The sequence below is a fragment of the Taudactylus pleione genome, unplaced genomic scaffold (genome assembly GCF_031769625.1).
Source record: "Taudactylus pleione unplaced genomic scaffold, aTauple2 ptg000156l, whole genome shotgun sequence".
Classification (NCBI taxonomy): Eukaryota; Metazoa; Chordata; class Amphibia; order Anura; family Myobatrachidae; genus Taudactylus; species Taudactylus pleione.
The window spans coordinates 12,236,384-12,262,336 of NW_028284558.1; the positions used below are offsets into that span (position 1 = coordinate 12,236,384).

At 44.5% G+C, this 25,953-nt stretch overlaps 1 protein-coding gene across 2 annotated transcripts in view; it reads left to right on the forward strand.

Annotated features, from left to right (window-relative positions):
• Positions 1–25,953, forward strand: part of CERS6 (ceramide synthase 6) — a 443,580-nt gene that overhangs the window by 306,167 nt on the left and 111,460 nt on the right. For both annotated transcript variants that reach the window (XM_088474898.1, XM_088474899.1), the window contains exon 6: positions 11,696–11,788. In XM_088474898.1, coding sequence (XP_088331024.1) covers positions 11,696–11,788 — 93 coding nt within the window. The remainder of the gene's footprint in view (positions 1–11,695; positions 11,789–25,953) is intronic.

The window sequence follows — 25,953 nt, forward strand, 5'->3', positions numbered from 1 at the left end:
ATTTGTATGAGGCATATACACTTTTTAATGTTCAGATGTGAAGTAAAACAGAAAGAAATATAAATTTTTCCATTCGAGCTACAGATGTGTCCTCATACACTATTGCTGCAGTCGTGCCAAACAGCCCTTCTCGGCGTGCCAGGTCTTGTGTGACTCGGCTTGCCCTGAGCATCTTTTTTGCAACTTTTTCCCTCAAATGTACATCGTAGTCACAATGCAATGCAACAAAACTGCTTAAAGAGCACTGATTCATTTGATATGTGACACTTCTCATAGGCAAACGCAGGGGGGGTTTCCATTAGGGGTGAGCGGGTTCGGATTTCTGAAATCCGAACCCCCCCGATCCGAGTCCGATCCGAGTCAGGCTCGACTTTTCCCGCCTGACTCGGATCTGAAATCGAGGCAAAACGTCATCATCCCGCCTTCCGAGTCTCGCGGGTTTTGGATCCTATATAAGGTACCCGCGTCGGCGCCATTTTCTCACTCGGCTGTGGACAGTGAAGAGGGAGGGTGGGAGTTAGGGCTGTGTAGTGTAGTGTAGTGTAGTGTAGTGCTGCTGTTGTCCACTACTTCAAAGTCCATAGGGGCTGGCTGTGTTGTGCTGTGCTGCTGTTGTTAATAGGGGCTGTGTCCACTACTTCAAAGTCCATAGGGGCTGGCTGGACTGTGTTGTGCAGTCAGTTCTCCATAGGGGCTGTGTCCACTCCAAAGTCCTGTGCAGTGTCCCAGTCCTAAAGGAGTGCTGTAGTGTTGTCCAGGGGGTGCTCTGTCCATCAGGGGTGCTCCCCCCAAGTGCTAAAAAAATAATATATTTTCTGTGTTTGTGAATTGTGTGCGCAGTAGCCGCACGTGCATCAACAAAGTAGTGCCAAGCGTGCGCCTGTGTCATAAGTAAAGGGCCGGCTGGCTTGACCGTTAAGGGTGCTGTAACCCCCGAAAGTACACTCCAGTCCAAACCAAAAAAAAAATTATTTTCTGTGTTTGTGAATTGTGTGCACAGTAGCCGCACGTGCATCAACAAAGTAGTGCCAAGCGTGCGCCTGTGTCATAAGTAAAGGGCCGGCTGGCTTGACCGTTAAGGGTGCTGTAACCCCCGAAAGTACACTCCAGTCCAAACCAAAAAAAAAATTATTTTCTGTGTTTGTGAATTGTGTGCGCAGTAGCCGCACGTGCATCAACAAAGTAGTGCCAAGCGTGCGCCTGTGTCATAAGTAAAGGGCCGGCTGGCTTGACCGTTAAGGGTGCTGTAACCCCCGAAAGTACACTCCAGTCCAAACCAAAAAAAAAATTATTTTCTGTGTTTGTGAATTGTGTGCGCAGTAGCCGCACGTGCATCAACAAAGTAGTGCCAAGCGTGCACCTGTGTCATAAGTAAAGGGCCGGCTGGCTTGACCGTTAAGGGTGCTGTAACCCCCGAAAGTACACTCCAGTCCAAACCAAAAAAAAAATTATTTTCTGTGTTTGTGAATTGTGTGCGCAGTAGCCGCACGTGCATCAACAAAGTAGTGCCAAGCGTGCGCCTGTGTCATAAGTAAAGGGCCGGCTGGCTTGACCGTTAAAGGGTGCTGTAACCCCCAAAGTACACTCCAGTCCAAACCAAAAAAAAAATTATTTTCTGTGTTTGTGAATTGTGTGCGCAGTAGCCGCACGTGCATCAACAAAGTAGTGCCAAGCGTGCGCCTGTGTCATAAGTAAAGGGCCGGCTGGCTTGACCGTTAAAGGGTGCTGTAACCCCCGAAAGTACACTCCAGTCCAAACCAAAAAAAAATTATTTTCTGTGTTTGTGAATTGTGTGCGCAGTAGCCGCACGTGCATCAACAAAGTAGTGCCAAGCGTGCACCTGTGTCATAAGTAAAGGGCCGGCTGGCTTGACCGTTATGGGTGCTGTAACCCCCGAAAGTACACTCCAGTCCAAACCAAAAAAAAAATTATTTTCTGTGTTTGTGAATTGTGTGCGCAGTAGCCGCACGTGCATCAACAAAGTAGTGCCAAGCGTGCGCCTGTGTCATAAGTAAAGGGCCGGCTGGCTTGACCGTTAAAGGGTGCTGTAACCCCCAAAGTACACTCCAGTCCAAACCAAAAAAAAAATTATTTTCTGTGTTTGTGAATTGTGTGCGCAGTAGCCGCACGTGCATCAACAAAGTAGTGCCAAGCGTGCGCCTGTGTCATAAGTAAAGGGCTGGCTGGCTTGACCGTTAAAGGGTGCTGTAACCCCCGAAAGTACACTCCAGTCCAAACCCAAAAAAAATTATTTTCTGTGTTTGTGAATTGTGTGCGCAGTAGCCGCACGTGCATCAACAAAGTAGTGCCAAGCGTGCGCCTGTGTCATAAGTAAAGGGCCGGCTGGCTTGACCGTTAAAGGGTGCTGTAACCCCCGAAAGTACACTCCAGTCCAAACCAAAAAAAAATTATTTTCTGTGTTTGTGAATTGTGTGCGCAGTAGCCGCACGTGCATCAACAAAGTAGTGCCAAGCGTGCGCCTGTGTCATAAGTAAAGGGCCGGCTGGCTTGACCGTTAAGGGTGCTGTAACCCCCGAAAGTACACTCCAGTCCAAACCAAAAAAAAAATTATTTTCTGTGTTTGTGAATTGTGTGCGCAGTAGCCGCACGTGCATCAACAAAGTAGTGCCAAGCGTGCGCCTGTGTCATAAGTAAAGGGCCGGCTGGCTTGACCGTTAAAGGGTGCTGTAACCCACAAAGTACACTCCAGTCCAAACCAAAAAAAAAATTATTTTCTGTGTTTAGCCGCACGTATATATCAAATCGATATAACATAAATGGAGGACCAAACTTTCTCCGATAAAAATAAAATAGAGAAAGATCAAGAACCACTTCCTCCTAGTGCTGAAGCTGCTGCCACTAGTCATGACATAGACGATAACATGCCATCAACGTCGTCTGCCAAGGCCGATGCCCAATGTCATAGTAGAGGGCACATACAATCCCAAATGGCAAAGTTCAGGAAAATGACCTTGAAAAAGACATTTAAATCAGCTTGCCAATATGCCATTTACGACACGGAGTGGCAAGGAACGGCTAAGGTCGATCCCTAGTATGTTCATGACTAGTGGTTCAGCTTCACATGACGATGGAAGCCCTCCTCCCACTAAAAAAATCAAAAGAGTTAAGCTGGCAAAAGCACAGCGAAGAACTGTGCTTTCTAAGAAGATATCACAAATCCCCAAGGAGAGTCCAAGTGTGGTGGTGGTTGCGATGCCTGACCTTCCCAGCACTGGACGGGAAGAGGTGGCTCTTTCCACCATTTGCACGCCCCCTGCAAGTGCTGAAAGGAGCACCCACAGTCCACTTGCTGATATGCAAATTGAAGATGTCACTGTTGAAGTACAACAGGATGAGGATACTGGTGTAGCTGGCGCTGAGGAGGAAGTTGGCGAGGAGGATTCTGATGGTGATGTGGTTTGTTTAAATCAGGCTCCGCGGGAGACAGTTGTTGTCCGTGGGATGAAAAAGCCCATCACGGTCATGCCTGGGCAGAAGACCAAACATTCCACCTCTTTGGTCTGGCAATATTTCTATCCAAATCCGGACAACAACTGTCTTGCCATATGTACCATATGTAAAGGTGAAATAAGTAGGGGTAGGGACGTCAACCACCTAGGAACATCCTCCCTTATACGGCACCTGCAGCGCGTTCATAAAAAGTTACTGTCAAGTTCAGAAACTTTGGCTAAGACCGTAAGCAGTCCAGGGACACCTAAATCCCGTTGTCCTGTTGTATCCAAGCGCCTGCAAACCACACCGTCAACTCCCTCCTCGTCAATTTCCTCCTTAGTCAGGATCGGAAGTAGTCCTGCAGGCCATGTCACTGGCATGACTGACTCTCCTATCCGGGATTCCTCTGGAGGATCCTGCATTGCTACGCCTACTGCTGCCGCTGCTGCTGTTGCTGCTGCTGGGAGTCGTTCATCATCCCAGAGAGGAAGTAGGAACACCACTACTTTTACTAAACAATTGACCCTCCAACAGTCCTTAGCGAGGAGGATGAAGTACGACAGCAGTCATCCTGAAGCAAAACGTATAACTGAGGCCTTGACTGCTATGTTGGTGTTAGACGTGCGTCCGGTATCCGCCATTAGTGCAGTGGGATTTAGACAATTGATGGAGGTAGTGTGTCCCCGGTTCCAAATCCCGTCTAGATTCCACTTCACTAGGCAGGCGATACCGAGACTGTACAGAAACGTCAGAAAAAGTGTCCTCAGTGTCCTGAAAAATGCCGTTGTACACAATGTCCACTTAACCACGGACATGTGGACAAGTGGAACAGGGCAGACTAAGGACTATATGACTGTGACAGCCCACTGGGTAGATGTATCACCTTACGCAGCAACAGCAGCAGCGTCACCAGTAGCAGCATCTCAGAAATGCCAGCTCGTTACAAGGCAGGCTACGCTGTGTATCACCGGTTTCAGTAAGAGGCACACCGCCGACAACCTCTTAGAGAAACTGAGGGAAATCATCGCCCAGTGGCTTACCCCACTTAGACTCTCCTGGGGATTTGTGATATCTGACAACGCCACCAATATTGTGCGGGCATTACATCTGGGCAAATTCCAGCACGTCCCATGTTTTGCTCACACAATAAACTTGGTGGTGCAGAATTTTCTGAAAAGCGACAGGGGCGTGCAGGAGACGCTTTGGGTGGCCCGAAAAATTTCTGGCCACTTTCGCCATTCAGCGACTGCGTGCCGAAGACTGGAGCGCCAGCAAACACTCTTGAACCTGCCCCGCCATCACCTGAAGCAAGAGGTTGTGACGCGGTGGAACTCAACCCTCTATATGCTTCAGAGGATGGAGGAGCAGCAAAAGGCCATACAAGCCTATACATCCACCTATGACATAGGCAAAGGAGGGGGTATGCACCTGACTCAAGCGCAGTGGAGAATGATTTCCGTGTTGTGCAAGGTTCTCCAGCCCTTCGAACTTGCCACACGTGAAGTCAGTTCAGACACTGCCAGCTTGAGTCAGGTCATTCCCCTCATCAGGCTTTTGCAGAAGCAGCTGGAGAAAGTGAAGGAGGAGCTAAGACGGAGCGATTCCGCTCGGCATGTGGGACTTGTGGATGAAGCCCTTCATTCGCTTTGCCAGGATTCCAGGGTGGTCAATCTGTTGAAATCAGACCACTACGTTTTGGCCACCGTGCTCGATCCTAGGTTTAAAGCCTATGTGGTGTCTCTCTTTCCGGCCGACACAAGCCTGCAGAGGTGCAAAGACCTGCTGGTGAACACACTGTCAGCTGAAGCGGAACGTGACACGTCAACGGCTCCTTCATTTTCTCCTGCAACTGGGGCTGCCAGGAAAAAACTTAGGTATCCTAAGCAACCCGCTGGCGGTGATGCAGGGCAGGCAGGACCAAGTTTGGACATCTGGTCCGGACTGAAGGACCTGGCAACAATTTCTGACATGTCTACTGTCACTGCATATGATACTGTCACCATTGACAGAATGGTGGAGGATTACATCGGTGACAGCATCCAAGTAGGCATGGCAGACAGTCCATACCTGTACTGGCAGGAAAAAGAGGCAATTTGGAGGCCCCTGTACAAACTGGCTCTATTTTACCTGAGTTGCCCCCCCTCCAGTGTGTACTCCGAAAGAGTGTTTAGTGCAGCCGGGAACCTTGTCAGCGAAAGGCGTAGGAGGTTGCTTCCACAGAATGTGGAGAAGATGATGTTCATCAAAATGAATTATCAGCTCTTCCAGGGAGACCAGCCTCCAGAAGGTACAGAGGGACCTGTGGTGGTGGATTCAAGTGGGGACGAGTTAATACTTTGTGAGGATGAGGATGTACACACTGAAGAGGGTGAGGAATCGGTGGATGAGGAGGATGAGGATGACATCTTGCCTCCATAGAGCCAGTTTGTGCAGGGACACATTAATTGCCAGCTTGTTTTGTGGGGGCCCAAACGAACCAATCATTTCAGCCACAGTTGTGTGGCAGACCCTGGCGCTGAAATGATTGGTTTGTTAAAGTGTGCATGTCCTGTTTATACAACATAAGGGTGGGTGGGAGGGCCCAAGGACAATTCCATCTTGCACCTCTTTTTTTTCTTTGCATTATGTACAGTTTGGGGCCTAGTTTTTCAAACTGCCATCCTGTCTGCCACTGCAGTTTCACGCCTAGATGGGTCACGTGTTTGTGCCGCCCACTCGTGTCGCTTAGCATAGTCATCCAGCTACCTCGGTGCAACGTTTTGGACATAAAAACACTATTGTGAGGTGTGAGGTGTTCAGAATAGACTGGAAATGAGTGGAAATTAAGGTTATTGAGGTTAATAATAGCATAGGAGCAGAAAAACCTACAAATTCTGTGATTTTAGCTGTTTTTATGCTTTTTTTAAAAAAAATACAGATCCAAAACACAAAACCCAGAACCCAAAACACGGAAGGGTGGTTTTGGCAAAACCAATCCAGATCCAAAACACGAAGAAAGATCCAGATCCAAAACCAAAACACAAAACACGAAAAGTGGCCGGTGCACACCCCTAGTTTCCATCTGCCTGGAAACCCCACTCCTAAGCCCACACCATGACCACAATAGAAATAGTAATGTAATAGATTGTTACTAGTGCTGCATGTTCTTCACAGTATCACAAATTAAATAATTAGCACCACCTGTGGATCTTTTAACACGTATCAGTTAGTACTAAATAAACTGTGCACCAACTAGGAGATCTGGAAAACATTCACTGTTAGGGATATGCTGCTATAGAGCCCAATATGTACATATATGTCGAGGGCAGTGCTAGGTTCCTCTGCTGCTCCCACAGACTCCCGGATTTGCTCTAATACTCTGGAATGGTGCCCACATCTAAAATAAAAACATTCAGCTCAGGCAGGATGGCCCTACTGCCGCATATAATGGCTTCTGTGATTACTGGTCCTCTATATGCTGGAATTATGACACACAATATACTTTGTATGATGCATATTAAAGCTGGTTAAGTGATATTTATACCCTCTTCATGGACTGGCCGCACTCACTCCAAAATCAAGCATTTGGAAACCCCCCTCTGGAAATCCTGCGTTTGCCACTGCTTCTACATCTGTGTGTGAATGAGTCTGAATCTGCATACGGAGTGCTGCGATCCAGCGTACGCAGTTTTTGTCACGCCAAGTTCCGTTGTGCTTCATATGCGACTCTCTACACATTTAAAATAATTAATGTGCAGTTAAAGTAGCATCTCAGAGTCCCTGTTATATATTGAGTGGTGTTTTGCTGCGTCTGTGTTGCAAATAAGATGCAAATTTAAAGAGAGCGTCAGGCATCTCACACCCCATGGCATATTGAGGCTAGGTGTATGAGGACACATCTGTATGCATTCTATCATAGGCTACGTAATGATTATATCTCACTGCTCTAACAAAATTCCATTGAACTGGGTGGATATTGCATTACCTAATGCATCTCACATTGGGGGTCTCCTCCCTGTTGAGTTACAGTCACTGTTGTCTCAGCAGAGATATTTATCTCTTGTATAAAGAAAAATGAAATGCTAGCAGGAAGCCATGACTTCCCTTCCTACTGTTTATTTTCTCATGACTTAAACTGTCGGTATGATAAATGTGACACTTGACCTCATCCATAATTCTGCCAGCTCCAAATAAAATAAGAATCCCCAGTGTCCTTTATAAGGCTTATTTGCGAGGACAGTTTTATAGATACTACAGACAGTGACAAGAATCGTTGTCTCAGGAAACTTACAGGCAGAGGTGCTGAATTTCAATGTTGGACAAAAAGACACCGGGGGGTGATTCAGAGGTGGACGCAGTTGCAGTAGTGGCTGCGATTTTTGCAGGTGCTGCATCTTTATGTTAATGCCGTGGCCTATGAGCATCCTTTTGAGACAACCACCAGCAACAGCGCGTATCCGCTGATGTGCGCACAAAGTCGCACTATCGGCGGACAGCTGGCCGCACTATCGCACATCACAGAATGTCCAACGGATCATGGGCGCCAGAAGCAGACGCTGACACTCCTGCAACACCCTCCCCCTGTTAACCAGCCCCCCAGTTACCATTCAGAAGCGCCCATCAAAATTGCATGGATCTCAATGCAATTGTGCTCTGTGTTCCCAGTGGGAACCACTGGATGCATGCGCAGTGTGTCTCAATCACCCCCATTGTGCTTATAGCAAACAGTGCACACAAACATAAAACCATCTCCCGGAATGGCTGGGAGACTCTCAAAAATCAAGTGGCGCTACCAGCCACCCGGAAAAGTCAGAAAGCCTCCTGGCAAAAATGACAGTTGGGAGCTGATTGGCTTGAGCACCATTTATCATACACAGTGAGTTTTAAAACTGTTTGATAAATGGGCCCCTAAGTGCAGCATTTCTCCTTATCCATGCCAAGCCTGGGCACCCCAGACAAGCTCTGGTTATTAGTACCCACCCCACTCCCCCCCTCGGCAACCCAGGGGGTGATTTATGTTGCGTTTAAAAGAAGCCCTTTTGTCTGTAGGAAAATGTTTTTGGCCACTTGCCTTTTCACGTCTGTATTTTGACTTGAGTAAGATGTAACTTATGATGCAGTACATGCAACTTAATGTACATAGATGACTGCTGTGCATATATCTAGTTGCAAGGTTCAGGGGTGTATCTAGGGATCCGAGCGCCCCTGGTAAACTAATGGACTGGCGCCCCCCTCCCCCCATAAATTAAAGAAGTACTTAAAATGATTCCCCAGCTACCCCCATATACAGTGCCCCCAGTAGTAGTCCCCCCTATGCAATGCCCCCAGTAGCGGCCACCCCCCCATACAGTGTCCCCAGTAGTAGTCCCTCCTATGCAGTGCCCCCAGTAGCGGCAACCCCCCCATGCAGTGCCCCCAGTAGTAGTCCCCCCTATACAGTGCCACCAGTAGTAATCCCCCCTATGCTGCATTGCCCCCAGTTGTAGTCCCCCGTATGCAGAGTCCCCAGTAGTAATCCTCCCTATGCTGCATTGCCCCCAGTAGTAGTCCCCCCTATACAGTGCCCCCAGTAGCGGCCCCACCTATTTGGTGCCCCCAGTAGTGACCACCCCCCATTAAATGCCCCCAGTAGCGACCACCAGCTATACAGTGCCCCCTAGTAGCCCCCCCCCATGCCAGGCTTACACACACTGAAGAAAAACAAAACAAAAACACAACTTGCCTGAATCCCCACTCCTGATGCGACCGCCGCTGTCCGCTCCTCACGGCCCGCTCTGCAGTGCACTATGGGAGAGACGTCATTAGTTCTGCCCCTGGGATAGTCCACAGTCCTCCCCTTGACTACTAGTGGCACTGCTGGACGGCGCCCCCCTTTAGCCAGCGCCCCTGGCGAGTGCCATCCTGGCCAATGGATAGATACGCCCCTGGCAAGGTTAATACTTTGAACCTGTCTCTTGTAGTTGCAGAAGTTACATTATTCAATGTACAGTATTTCAAGATTTGCAGCTGAAAATATCAAAACATCTTAAAGGGCGTAACTGAAGTGCTTGTCCTCTGCTTTAGTGTACTCCAATTGTATGTGGACTCCCCTGAGGCATCTCACATGGCTCAAATTCTGCAAGTGGCAGATATGTGCAACTGAAAACACCGCTGCGAGTTGTATGCAAGCACAGTGCTACTAATAGAGCCTCCCCTATCATACTCCCTGTCATACTCCCTCCCCTATCATACTCCCTGTCATACTCCCTCCCCTATCATACTCCCTGTCATACTCCCTCCCCTATCATACTCCCATTCATACTCCCTCCCCTATCATAATTCCTGTCATACTCCCTCCCCTATCATACTCCCTGTCATACTCCTTCCCCTATCATACTCCCAGTCATACTCCTTCCCCTATCATACTCCCTGTCATACTCCCTCCCCTATCATACTCCCTCCCCTATCATACTCCTGTCATACTCCCTCCCCTATCATACTCCGTCATACTCCCTCCCCTATCATACTCCCTGTCATACTCCCTCCCCTATCATACTCCCTGTCATACTCCCTCCCCTATCATACTCCGTGTCATACTCCCTCCCCTAACATACTCCCTGTCATACTCCCTCCCCTATCATACTCCCTGTCATACTCCCTCCCCTATCATACTCCCTGTCATACTCCCTGTCATACTCCCTCCCCTATCATACTCCCTGTCATACTCCCTCCCCTATCATACCCCCTGTCATACTCCCTCCCCTATCATACTCCCTGTCATACTCCCTCCCCTATCATACTCCCTGTCATACTCCCTCCCCTATCATACTCCCTGTCATACTCCCTCCCCTATCATACTCCCTATCATGCTCCCTCCCCTATCATGCTCCGTCATACTCCCTCCCCTATCATACTCCCTGTCATACTCCCTCCCCTATCATACTCCCTGTCATACTCCCTCCCCTATCATACTCCCTGTCATACTCCCTCCCCTATCATACTCCCTGTCATACTCCCTGTCATACTCCCTATCATACTCCCTGTCATACTCCCTATCATACTCCCTCCCCTATCATACTCCCTCCCCTATCATACTCCCTGTCATTCTCCCTCCCCTATCATACTCCCTATCATGCTCCCTCCCCTATCATGCTCCGTCATACTCCCTCCCCTATCATACTCCCTGTCATACTCCCTCCCCTATCATACTCCCTGTCATACTCCGTGTCATACTCCCTCCCCTAACATACTCCCTGTCATACTCCCTCCCCTATCATACTCCCTGTCATACTCCCTCCCCTATCATACTCCCTATCATACTCCCTGTCATACTCCCTATCATACTCCCTCCCCTATCATACTCCCTGTCATACTCCCTCCCCTATCATACTCCCTGTCATACTCCCTCTCCTATCATACTCCCTGTCATACTCCCTCTCCTATCATACTCCCTGTCATACTCCCTCTCCTATCATACTCCCTGTCATACTCCCTCCCCTATCATACTCCCTGTCATACTCCTTCCCCATATCATACTCCCTATCATGCTCTAGAGCATTGATATAAAAACTGTGGGCCTGATCCATTACGAATCGCTATTGCGATCGCAGCTATGACTACGCACGCAGTCCCACTGCGAAAATATGCTAATGATTTCTATCACAATGCTGTCGCAGCCTAAGATAAGGACGCTCACTTCATCTTACACACATCCGTAATATTAGCAAACATGCAAAACCATCGGTAACATCGAGTACCCTCGGAGCCTCACGCACACTAGCACAAGGTCTGACTTTACTCTGAAATTGCTAATCTCATCGCACGCAGTGAAAGCCCAAGTAGCATATGGCATCGCAGTGGCTAATTTATGCACGCCCCTGTAACGGCATTCAAACGCACTGACACGCCTGGGTATCGCCGACCACGCCCCCCATCACCACCCCCAAACGGTCACTTCCTGTCAATCATTCTGTTATGGGTCTGTGTAGTCACTGCAGTGTGATCGCAGTGAAGCCTTTGCACACTGCAATTCATATGCATGCGCAGTAGGCAACAATCGGCCATCTGCGTGCGTAATTGCAGTTGTGATCGGTAATGAATCAGGCCGTGTGTTTTTATACATGTGTGCCTCACCAGCCATTGACCTCATCTACTGTATTTACACTTGCTTCCATCTGTAAATCAGACCCACCTGTGTTTTATAATTTGACTAGATGTTTTATATAGTAATAATATATATTATTTAATGTACTTAATTGTATTTATACCTGTATTTGTTTTGCAGCAACTGACAGCTGATCTGCATTACTACTATATTGTCGAGTTGTCTTTCTACTGGTCTTTGATGTTTTCTCAATTCACAGACATCAAACGAAAGGTAAAATTTAATCTTGTTTCATATTCACACATTGGCCCTCATTCAGAGCCACTCGCTAGCGGCAGTACGCTCGTTCCGAGCGATGTTCGCACATCTGCGCATGCGTACGGATCGTTATACGCATGCGCGAACCAGTCAGTGCGGCCGAAATTCATGTGCTCGCAATATAGCGAATGCCTGCTATTTTGAGTGACAGAATGAGGCATATGTGGGTGGTAACAGGGGAAGGTGCTTGAAAACGGGGAGTGGAGATCAGAACGCAGGCGTGCTTAAAGGTCAAAACGGGCGTTTTATGGGTGTGCATAATTAATACAGCAGCGTCATTGACCACGTCACTGGGTTATTTTATAGCCAGAACTGCTCGCAAGATTGTGGTAGCAAAAACCAACCACAAGAATAGCGAGCAGTTCATACGCTGTACGATGTACTTGATTAATCTAATAAATAGCGGACATGACGTATGGTGCGAGCGGCCAGGGGGCGTTTTTAACAAATAAACGAGCGTATGTTTTGCTCGCTCGTTCAGACTTAGAGGTGTGAACAGACTGCAATTTGCGAACGGATCATTTGAATAGCCACCCCTTGTTTTTGAACGAACGACCGCAAATAGCGAACGGCTCTGAATCAGGCCCAATGTTACATATTGAAAGATTTGCTGTTGGTAAGAAGCAGTGATAGTTCTTCTGTCAAATGCAATATAAGAATCACATATCTGGGTTTTAGTACAACATTATGCTATTGCTTATTGTCACAATAATCATTTTACATAACTTAATTTATTACTGCCTATAAGCAGACAGGTGTGTTCGTAAATGTACTATATTTTTCATTTTGCCTTCGCTATAAAACATAAGATACAGAAATATGACTAATGTACTTGTGGCTGTCACATTCTGTACATACTGTAGATAGAGCTCATTTGATTTAGGAGTGCGGCAGGATAGAGTGCATAATGCTAATTGTGCCAAGTGCTTTCGCAGTAATATACACAATTATGTGAGCGGTAGAGGGAACACACACTGGGGGTCGTTCACACACACACACACTCTCTTGCACACACACACTCAATCATACACAGTCACAAACACTCACACACATGATCTAACAATGATGTCTAACAATGATGGTTCCAGTGGAGCATGAGCTCCAGGTGCCAAAATGGACAGGGGGCATCATCCAGGGTCCCAGAATGCATTGGGTGCTGCAAAGTATGACGGCCACCTGTTAGTTTTATCTCGGTTTGTTTGCTCTATATCCTAGATAAATTATGGATTTGAGATCCGTTTCTACATTTCATGCTCCCTCAAACTGCCCAGATTATCTCCCATGTGTCCCTCCTTCCTCTGTGATCATCTTCTGTCACCTCCCCTTTCCTGTCAGATTGATTACATTCACTTCTCACCACTTTAATTCCCTCCCCTCTCTACACTGTGATTGGCTCTTTGCCCCTCCCCACTCCTGTCTTATTGGCTTCTGTCATCACCCCTCTCTGATCAACTATTTGCCCCTCCCCTCTCCTTTCTTATTGGCTTCTGTCACCACCCCTCTCCTCTCCTTTTTTATTGGCTTCTGTCACTGGTCCTCTCTAATTGGCTTTGCCCTTCCCCTCTCCTTTCTTATTGGCTTCTGTCACCACCCCACTCCTCTCCTTATTGGCTTCTATCACTGCCCCTCTCTGATTGGTTTTTCCCTTCCCCTCTCCTTTCTTATTGGCTTCTGTCACTACCCCTCTCCTCTGCTTTTCTTATTGGCTTCTGTCACTGCCCCTCTCTGATTGGCTTTGCCCCTCTCCTCTCCTTTCTTATTGGCCTCTGTCACCTTCCCTCTCTGATCAGCACTTTCCTCTCCCCTGCCCTCTTTGATCCCCTCCCTCCTTCATTCACGGACTTCAATGGACTTAAAAGTGACACATCTGAGGTAAAGTCCTAAACTTCAATTAGAAGGTATGAGTTTAAAAAAGTTACTGCTTTGCTATTTAAAGTAATGATGTGTACCCAGGCATGACCACAAAGTGTTATTTGAAAGGTTTTTTTAAAAATATTAGGAGACCTGAAATAATAATAATGGTGGCAGAAAGAACATGATTAGTAGTACTCACATTAATATAGGTGCAATGTATATTTGTGAAGTAGGAGCATAGCTGAGAAGGGAGCTTCCTATAGGTGTTCCCACTCCAGTGACAGCTGCTTGGGGCAGTAATTACAGTAATAAGCTGTGCACCCAGTGGAATTTCACTCTAGCACATGTATTCTGTCAATTTAAGTTAAATGATCAGAATATATAATACAATCTCTTCTATTAAAAAAGATAGCTAGCCCAAGCGCCAGTAATGGTGTGCTGTTAACCCCCCTCCTTGTGTAGATTGCAGCACGCCCCCAGGAAGTTTTTGCCACACTTCCAGCAATAATAAAGAAATGCACAATAAAAGTGGGTGGCGTCTAAGAACACATATCAGGGAGTGTATTTATAAACAACCTTTATTAAAGGCTCAAATATCAGTATATGTAACTTTCAAAAATATCAATAAAACTCCCGGGAGTATAAGAAAATTCTATACACACAGTATGTATTTAAAGACATGTTATTCATTTAAATACATACTGTGTATAGAATTTTCAAGCACGCGAATGCTAGCATAAGCATGAGAGGAGATAAGCACCCTGTTTTTTATTGTAGCAGTACTGGTTAGAACTGGGTTTGTGGTCGCAGTCATGTTATTGGTATTTGTATTGAGTCAATCAGAGTTTGACAACCTATCAGGGACCTGTTTAGGCGGGCTCTGTTTAGGGTTATCAGTGCACTGGGAGGAGTCAGCTTCCTCTTTTCCAGTTGTGATCCCACCCACGCACCCTGCAATTTGAATCGGCTTGGGCCGATGTTATTCGTTGGAGTGTTATTTCTTTGTTTTCTTCCAACAGGTGAGGCGCAGCTGGCGGAAAGCAGTGCTCCTCGGCGGCTCAATTTAGTGCAGCTGAACTTGGCTAGTATCCCCCCTTTGAGGAGGCGAGTCGGTTGCTGCCTTAGGGGAGGACCAGGTCTCCATCTTATAGAGGGATCAGCACTTTGCTAGATTAAGGGGAGATGGTACTACTCGAGATAGCTCGCACTTGGGGGTGGAATCTCCACCCCCATCTTAGTAATACATTACGCTTATGGGCTGTAGCCGAGTTAGCACTGCTTTTTCGCCACCATGCTCGATGCTATTACAGATCAATTACAATTCAATTAAATAGATTGGCTGCAACCTCTTTATTGCAAATCTATTCAGTTGTCAGTGTCGTTATTTTAGAAGTTAAGTTTAAGTTAAGTATGGTGAAAATAATAAAACTATGGGTGACTTTTTATACTCCCGGGAGTTTTATTGATATTTTTGAGAGATTACATATACTGATATTTGAGCCTTTAATAAAGGTGGTTTATAAATACACTCCCTGATATGTGTTCTTAGACACAATCTCTTCTATTGACTAATAACAATGATTCAAAGGAGAGAAAAGTAAGATCCTAGGTTCTATACATAAATAGTTACAAAAAAAATGTTTTAATGGCACAACTGCTTGCGCATTAAACAAGACCTGTAGCAGCCAGTCATACACCTTGAGAGCAACGCAAACACTCCCTAAAGTTACATATGCATACCAAGGTTGGTGTGTGAATCTAGGTGCTTGAACCTGACGATGAATCTATACATGCAAAAAAGTATATAAACCAATGTGTTACTTAGCATGAATATATTCATTTGCATAAAATTTATAACACATTTTTTGTAGTTCCATAAATACATACAATAATACAGAGACATAAAACTTGTACTGGATATTCATGTGCAAAATGTCCCTTGTGGGTCTTTGATTAAAAAGTCCTCACCCTTTTAGGTGGTTGCGGTGGGCTAGCTTTCTATAGCTGTGGGTCCCGGGCACATAGCACGGCACCACCGCAACACGCTTCGTGTGAAGCACAATCAGGGGTTTAGTGCACCAAAAGATAATCCAGATCCAGTATGTGCTCCACACAACTCGTTTCAGAAAATCCTTCATCAGGAGCGGATCAAGCGCTTAGGCTCACACACCAACTTTGGTATGCATAAATAAAGCAGTGCTAAAGGAGCTACCCCTTAATGTCAGATAGTGCATCACCGCAGCATTCTATTCCCCCAATGGGACCTCAATGCCCAGCGTAATACTGCCACTGTTTGCTGTTTTTCTTTTCATTTCAGTATTGCCCAGCAGGCTGGCCATACCCCAATGGCACAGTTTAGTACAGGGAGGGGCGCTATGACATACACTTTCTCCATGCGCCATGGTTCTACGCTACTCCTCTGCTCACACACACACACACACACTTACTCACCCTGCTGCAGAAGACCCTGGTGCCACCCCTCCTAATGACTAATTAAGCAATTTGAAGTTTCCAATTAGTTTAATTAGTCACCTTCCAAAGTGGTACCTTCGTCCTCCGGGGTCATTAGCTAATATTTCCTAAAAATATGGTTTTTAGAAAAAATTGGTAATTCTCTGGAGGTGCTCAAAAAAAGATCTCCTAGTGCTCAAAAACTGAAAACCCTGCACCTTATTGAATAGTAAAAATCACGTACCTGCAAGAAAAACTCCACAGCTTCTCCACTTGTCCTATTTAGAAGGTTCGATACATCTCCCACTTAGGGCCATATTCAATTAGCAAAGAAAAGTGCCATTTCGAGAAAAGTTTTTGCCGATTTGAACTTTTTGCCTGTTTTCAATTTATCTCCTTATTCAATTGCAGGAGTTTTCGCCTATGCGGCAGTAAACAGACGTTACGTTTTCTCTATGTATAGGCAGGCGAATTGGAAGTGCACAACGTGACCCAATCAGGCGAACATAAAATAAGTGTTGGAAAATGTGTAAAAAGTGGGGGGACTGGTACTTTGGGGGGCTATATGGATGGGACAGGTGTTTGGGATTGCACGAGACTGCAGCAGGCACATTTATGAGATTTTTTAAATCATCAAAATATGCTAGTACCCATTTTCATGTACCCCAAATTTGACCTCGATACTTATTTTTCCAAAAGAAATTGCTTTCTAAAGTATTCACAGCGCTTCACTTTTTCCACATTTTGTTATGTTACAGCCTTATTCCAAAATGGAATAAATTCATTTTGTCCTCAAAATTCTACACACAATACCCTATAATGACAACGTGTATAAAGTTTTTTTTGCGATTTTTGCTAATTTAATGAAAAAAACAACAACTAAGAAATCACACGTACATAAGTATTCACAACCTTTGCTCAATACTTTGTTGATGTACCTTTGGCAGCAATTACAGCCTCAAATTTTTTTGAATATGATGCCACAAGCTTTGCACACCTATATTTGGGCAGTTTCGCCTATTCTTATTTGCAGCACCTCTCAAGCTCTATTGGGTTGGATGGGAAGAGTCGGTGCACAGCCATTTTCAGATCTCTCCAGAGATGTTCAATTGGATTCAAGTCTGGGCTCTAACTGGACCACTCAAGGACATTCACAGAGTTGTCCTGAAGCAACTCTTTTGATATCTTGGCTGTGTGCTTAGGGTCGTTGCCCTGCTGAAAGATGAACCGTTGCCCCATTCTGAGGTCAATAGCGCTCTGGAGCAGGTTTTCATCCAGGATGTCTCTGTACATTGCAGTATTCACCTATATCCTGACTAGTCTCCCAGTTCCTGCTGCTGAAAAAGGTCCTCACAGCATGATGCTGCCACCACCATGCTTCACTGTAGGGATGGTATTGGCCTGGTGATGAGCGGTGCCTGGTAATGTCTTAGAATGGTGCACTAAGCTAGTATATCACTTAAAACTAGGGGTGTGCACCGACCACTTTTCGTGTTTTGGTTTTGGATCTGGATCTTTCTTCGTGTTTTGGATCTGGATTGGTTTTGCCAAGATCACCCTTCCGTGTTTTGGGTTCTGGGTTTTGTGTTTTGGATCTGTATTTTTTTTTAAAAAAAAGCATAAAAACAGCTAAAATCACAGAATTTGTGGGTTTTTCTGCTCCTATGCTATTATTAACCTCAATAACCTTAATTTCCACTCATTTCCAGTCTATTCTGAACACCTCACACCTCACAATAGTGTTTTTATGTCCAAAAGGTTGCACCGAGGTAGCTGGATGACTATGCTAAGCGACACGAGTGGGCGGCACAAACACGTGGTCCATCTAGGAGTGACACTGCAGTGGCAGACAGGATGGCAGTTTGAAAAACTAGGCCCCAAACACTACATAATGCAAAGAAAAAAAAGAGGTGCAAGATGGAATTGTCCTTGGGCCCTCCTACCCACCCTTATGTTGTATAAACAGGACATGCACACTTTAACAAACCAATCATTTCAGCGCCAGGGTCTGCCACACGACTGTGGCTGAAATGATTGGTTCGTTTGGGCCCCCACAAAACAAGCTGCCAATTAATCTGTCCCTGCACAAACTGGCTCTACGGAGGCAAGATGTCATCCTCATCCTCTTCATCCACCGATTCCTCACACTCTTCAGTGTTGTGTACATCCTCATCCTCACAGAGTATTAATTCGAATCCACAACCACAGTTCCCTCTGTACGTTCTGGAGGCTGGTCTCCCTGGAAGAGTTGATAATTCATTTTTATGAACATCATCTTCTCCACATTTTGTGGAAGCAACCTCCTACGCCTTTCGCTGACAAGGTTCCCGGCTGCACTAACCACTCTTTCGGAGTACACACTGGAGGGGGTGCAACTCAGGTAAAATAGAGCCAGTTTGTACAGGGGCCTCCAAATTGCCTTTTTTTCCTGCCAGTACAGGTACGGACTGTCTGACATGCCTACTTGGATGCTGTCACCGATGTAATCCTTTAACAGACAGACGCATGCTTGTCGCTACTGCTTTGAGGATGCAGGTGCGGCTACAGCCCACACAATTGACAAAGATAGAAAAAAAAAGAATTTTTTTATTGTTTGTGGAGCGCACTTTGAGGGTTACACCACCCTTTAACAGACAGACGCACGCTTGTCGCTGCTGCTTTGAGGATGAAGGTGTGGCTACAGCCCACACAATTGACAAAGATAGAAAAAAAAAGAATTTTTTTATTGTTTGTGGAGCGCACTTTGAGGGTTACACCACCCTTTAACAGACAGACGCACGCTTGTCGCTGCTGCTTTGAGGATGCAGGTGCGGCTACTGCGCATACATTTCACATACAAACACAGAAAAAAAGATTATTTTATTTTGGTTGGAGAGCACTTTGGGGGTAACACCACCCTTTAACAGACAGACGCACGCTTGTCGCTGCTGCTTTGAGGACAGTATAATATGCAGTGACAGTAGACTTGTCAGAAATTGTTGGCACATCCTTCAGTCCAGCCAGATGTCCAAACCGGCCCTTGACTTATGACACAGGCGCACGGTTGGCACTGCTCCTTTGTTGATGCACGTGCAGCTACATCGCACACAATTCACAAAGACAGAAAAAAAATATTTATTTTTTTTTGGAGCACTTTGGGGGTTACACCACCCTTTAACAGACAGACGCACGCTTGTCGCTGCTGCTTTAAGGATGCAGGTGCGGCTACATCCCACACATTTCACAAAGACAGAAAAAAAAAAAGAATTTTTTTATTGTTTGTGGAGCGCACTTTGAGGGTTACACCACCCTTTAACAGACAGACGCACGCTTGTCGCTGCTGCTTTAAGGATGCAGGTGCGGCTACAGCCCACACATTTCACAAAGACAGAAAAAAAAAGAAGAATTTTTTTATTGTTTGTGGAGCGCACTTTGAGGGTTACACCACCCTTTAACAGACAGACGCATGCTTGTCGCTGCTGCTTTGAGGATGCAGGTGGAATCTAGACGGGATTTGGAACCGGGGACACACTACCTCCATCAATTGTCTAAATCCCACTGCACTAATGGTGGATACCGGACGCACGTCTAACACCAACATAGCAGTCAAGGCCTCAGTTATACGTTTTGCTTCAGGATGATTGCAGTCGTACGTCCTCCTCATCGCTAGGGACTGTTGGAGGGTCAATTGTTTAGTAAAAGTAGTGGTGTTCCTACTTCCTCTCTGGGATGATGAACAACTCCCAGCAGCAGCAACAGCACTAGGAGGAAGTGGTTCTTGATCTTTCCCTATTTTATTTTTATCGGAGAAAGCTTGGTCCTCCATTTATGTTATATTGATATATACGTGCGGCTAAGGCGCACACAAACACAGAAAATATTTTTTTATTTTTGCTGGAGAGTAGTGCACTTTGTGGGTTACACCACCCTTTAAGAAATGAGCCAGCCGGCCCTTTACTTATGGGACACAGGCGCATGCTTGGCGCTGCTCCTTTGTTGATGCACGTGCAGCCACAGTGCACACAATTCACAAACACAGAAAATATTTTTTATTTTGTTTGGAGTGCACTTTGGGGGTTACAGCACCCTTTAACGGACAAGCCAGCCGGCCCTTTACTTATGGGACACAGGCGCACGCTTGGCGCTGCTCCTTTGTTGATGCACGTGCAGCCACAGTGCACACTATTCACAAAAACAGAAAAAAAAATTTATTTTGTTTGGAGTGCCCTTTGGGGGTTACAGCACCCTTTAGCGGTCAATCCAGCCAGCCCTTTATTTATGGGACACAGGCGCACGCTTGGCACTACTTTGTTGTTGCACGTGCGGCTACTGCGCTCACAATTCACAAAAACAAAAAAAAAATGTTTTCATTTTGTTTGGAGTGCCCTTTGGGGGTTACAGCACCCTTTAGCGGTCAATCCAGCCGGCCCTTTATTTATGGGACACAGGCGCACGCTTGCCACTACTTTGTTGATGCACGTGCGGCTACTGCGCACACAATTCACAAACACAATTTTTTTTTTTTTAATTTTGTTTGGAGTGCCCTTTGGGGGTAACAGCACCCTTTAACAGACAAGCCAGCCGGCCTTTTACTTATGGGACACAGGCGCACGCTTGGCGCTGCTCCTTTGTTGATGCACGTGCAGCCACAGTGCATACAATTCACAAACACAGAAAAAAAAAATATTTTTTTGCACTTGGGGGGAGCACCCCTGACGGACAGAGCACCCCCTGGACAACACTACAGCACCCCTTTAGGACTGGGACACTGCACAGGACTGTGGAGTGGACACAGCCCCTATGGACAACTGACTGCACAACACAGTCCAGCCAGCCCCTATGGATTTTGAAGTAGTGGACACAGCCCCTATGGACAACAGCAGCACAGCACAGCACAACACTACACTGCACTACACTACACTACACTACACAGACCAGCCAGCCCTAACTCCCACCCTCCCTCTTCACTGTCCACAGCCGAGTGAGAAAATGGCGCCGACGCGGGTACCTTATATAGGATCCAAAACCTGCGAGACCCGGAAGGCGGGATGATGACGTTTTGCCTCGATTTCAGATCCGAGTCAGGCGGGAAAAGTCGAGCCTGACTCGGATCGGCCTCGGATCGGGGGGGCTCGGGGGGGTTCAGATTTCAGAAATCCGAACCCGCTCACCCCTACTTAAAACTTAACTTTTATTGGTAAATAATGATAATAATAAGGTTCTAATATCTTATGAAGACCAAATAGCGAAAATAAATATAAAATACAGATAGATAATGTGAAAAGAAATAAGAATGTGATTTAAAAATTGTGTTCTAAAAGAACAAACAAAGCAGCGCTCCTACCAAGTCTTACAATTTCTTGGTGTTGTTATAACTATTAGTGGGGTGTATATTCAATTATATATGTATATATTGTTCTCACACTCTAATACACCGCCACACAAATCCGAATAAAAAATCCCTGCTGTAGTTGTTAATTTAACATATTTTATCCTGATTGTGAGTATATCTCAAAAGCTTGAAAGAATCTTGTCCATCTAGTAGTGTCCCATATACCCTTTCATAGGGTTATAATGGAGACATTCAAATCACATCTATGACATCAATCAAGTCTGCAGTTTTAATAGAATAACCCTGCTAAAGTTCTTATGGAAGTATTTGTATTGTTAATAAAATCATTCACATATTAACAATTTTGTGATGTTCTTCCTAAGTAACCTTTATAGCAGGTATACTCAGTGTGATGATATGTTTTCAATATCCTTCTGTTATAAACTCTCAGGGTAAGGTAGATAGCGTATCAGTCTAAAAGGCTTGATGGACAGTGATATTCTGTATGCCTTGCAGTGAAACCAGAGGTGGGAATTGGAGCCATATAACCTGTAGTGAATGGCGCAGTCTACCTGGTGTAATAAACTTCACCTTTAACTCTGTTAATGGCTTTATTTTTTGACTGGCTCTATATTCTTGTTTCAGACTTGACCTTAGCTTTATCACCTTTATACAACCCTTTCTTTCTCATTCTGATTCTTACCTGTTTGCTTTCTACTTATAATTCTGTGCTTCTATATCCATGCCCTTTTGTTAACCTTTAACCCCAACATATTGCAATTGTATAACCCCATGACCATACTGGCAATCTCTACCACCTCTGTTTACTTCCAGGGTACCCCTGCTACTCCTTGCTAAAATCCACTATGTAATGAGCAAGTGTCTCTGTAATGCTCTATTTTCTCTGATACAGTATGTTAGCTGTGAATCCTACTTATATATTTTCACCCAGACAGAGTAACAACAAATGTGATTTATACACTGGTAACTATCAATCTCCCACCTGAACCTTCATGTACATTTTGAATTTAAATGTTGAATTAAATTCTTAGAAGATATTCCCCCTTGAGTCACTGTAATCTGCCAAAGACAAAATACATATGTCACATACTTACAGTTAAGCACTATTCATGAGACTAGAGCCTTTGAGGTTACTAAAAATCAGTGACAGTATTGTTGGCTGCTCGTGAGATGCTGATTCATAGATTAGGGAATAGAAAGTCTGCATTATCAGAATAACAGCCCAGCATAAAAATGTCTGTCTCTTCTGTGTGTCACTGTGTGGAGGAATAAGATCGCAGATCCACCAGGGGAAGTAACTGGACATGTAGGGGAAGTATACAGATAGATAGTGGACAGCACAGCTGCTTTCCATGATAAATAGGCTTCCCTATGCTGGAATGAAGGTTACCGCCGGCGATCGTCATCACCAGGAGGGAGATCTGATACATAGACACAAGCCCTAAATACTCAGGAGACTCCAGTTCACGCAGGACTTATTGGCTTATTGCTTTTGTTAAATAGTCCATAGTCTTTTTTCCCTAAGATATACAGATATGTCCTCTTAGCTAAACAAATAATGTAACTCCGCGCTAGACAGTCTATGTTACAGTAAAGCAGCTCAATTAGTGGTAAACAGAATGATAGTAGAACAGATGAGCGCTTTATGTAGAAGATGTTAATAGTCAGTGGCACCTGTAAAGAAAATAACATTCCATTATTTCTATGTTTATAGCTCCTTCTGGAGAGTTTGGAGTGCGGTGGGTCCCATTACAAAGTCACTTTGCTGTGATGACAACAAGCCTAACTTTCCTAAGAAAAGGGTGAGGTAGGGAAAATCAGGCTAGGGACCCACCGCACTTCAAACTCTCCAGAAGGAGCTATACACAGAAATAATGGAATATTATTTTCTTTACAGGTGCCACTAACTATTAACATCTTCTACATACAGCTCTCATCTGTTATACTATCATGTCCTCTAGCATCTTTGCTGCTTGGACCCTTGTCATAGGCTATGATAAGGGGACCAGGACGGGGGTGGGAGCAGCAAGTCCAACTCTCTTGGAAAAAAGACGTGTTTCACAAAAAAAGGTGCAAATGCTACATAAAAAAGAGAAAGTTGCTTATAGAGACAACATGAAATCCTATGCTCAGTCTGATCACCTTCTAGTGGGAGTGTAACTGGAAGAACTACTATCATCAAAGTATGTTTAAAGACTCTATCCTAGAAACTTTATGTGACTACAGTCTTTTTCTCTTTTTACAAACATATTTTGAATATTAACTTATGTAAACCAAATGTAAAATCCAATAGAAATGTATAGTTTATTTAGTCAATAACAGCAATATTAATAGCATCATTGACAGGGGAGGGCTAGCAACTTTTGGTCTCTGGAGCAAACACAAATAGCTCTAATGGAAAAAATGGGCATTGCCAAAACCTAGAGTTTTAGATTATTTATGGTAAATTGATATTTCTTAGAGCTATAATTAGACATAACACAGCAACCAGAATCAGTGCATTCTGTAGCCTTCTCTAATGACACCTGTCAATAAAATTACCATTCTGTTATGTCATACAATATAGAGATCATCGTAGTGGCCAATACAAGCAGAATTCTAATGTCCACTATAAAAATAAACACAGGCCATAATAGTAGCTACTACACCAAACAAACATCTTCTGGAGGCCATTATACAAAGTTGACTTTTAAACCATATATCTCATAAAAACAATATATGCATTGTACTTTACACAACACTATTACATATGCTTGCTATTGTCTGGAATTATTTTGCAGAAAAAGTAAAACAATTTAGAGAAGAAATTCCATTTCTGATACCAAAATAACCATATCTTATAAACTTTGCTAAACCTTGAACAAATAAAGGGTTCTACAGATTAATTAAGAACGGTCCAAGCCCTTGATGAATTTATTTATTGATATGTTCCTATTTACAGATCACCAGTACAGTTCATTACTTAAACAATGTGGACCAAATTCATATTTCATTTTCTATGTTTGTAAATAACAAATCGCATGTCAAAGTAACATAGAAAACAATCGGTTCACCCCAATATTTTGTATGGGAGGAAAAACAACATATTAATTCTTAGCTAACCAAGTTCTGCAATGTTGCCATTTATTTCCTGCTAATAGTTTTACTTTAATAAACAATCAAGAAGGACGGGCACTCTCTCAGCTCCTTCCAGCTATAGAACACCTTATATGGCACCAAGATTAGACGTGAGCAAGCTAATAAAAGATCCTGTAATGCTGGAACATTTACTAGATCCTTTGTGATTATGTGAGGAATTAATAATATAAGAGGCTTACAATGGAAACAATGTAATTTTTTTTTAGAGTATCATTTATAAACAATGGAGGCTGTCAGTTTTATGCTGAAATCTGGTGGATCGGAGCGACATATTGGGCACACCGTCTAGTGTGTACCCACTATGTCGCTGAAGATGCACGCTCCCGCGGGTCATCAGCGACATCCTCCGTCGGCCCTACATGCAGGGCCGACGGGTCATGTCTTTAGCGGGGGTCATGCTGCCAAATGCAGCCTGGCCCCCGCTGTCACTCTGTCGCTGCCCGCATTGACAAGTGTGTACCCAGCATAACGGTGGTTACCCACTGGCATAATGGAGGCTGATAGTAATAATAATAATAATAATAATAATAATAATAATAATAATAATGTTGTTTATATAGTACTTTTCTCGTAATAAGACTCAAAGTGATTTACATTTGCCTTTTGGTACATAATATAAGACAAACTTAGTTTGTGTGGAGTTTACACGTTCTTCCCATTTTTGCATCCGTTTCCTCCATGTGCTCCAGTTTCCTCCTGCAATCCAAAGACATTCTAGCAGATTAACTGGCTTCTGATGTACTGTAGTGTCTGTGTGGTAAGAAATTTAGACTATAAGCTTCATTAGGTCAGGGAATGATGTGAATGTTTTGTATAATATATACTGTAGGCGCTATATACAAAACTTAATTTTTTTTTCTTCAAATAGCAAGTTATGCATCCGTTATGCAAGCTTCTAATAGTCAGTGTCTAAAGTGCTCCTATTCAATTGTCTGCAAGATTTTTGCGGCAAAATTCTACTATTGTGCCTAATTTCTGATTAACGTGGCTATGCATGCTCCTCAGTCTAGCGCTATCCAATTGAAAAACAAAAATTGCCACTATAATTTTTCCTTCGAAAGCCTGCGGGAAATTAGGAAATTAAAAAAAATTGGGGATATCAACATAAACTGCAAACACATATTGGATTATAGTGTAGATGTCTATTACTATACCAATAAATATATTTTGCCCTTTTAAAATGGCTGATTTTTGCATTTCTAATAGCAATGAAAAATGATAGAACGCAATTTATTTTCAGTAAACGCTGTAGATATATTAGGGATGCATAAAAATGTTTATGACTTGATTTGAAAACGCGTTTAAAAATTATTTATTATTTGTACCATCCATACAGCACTCCCAT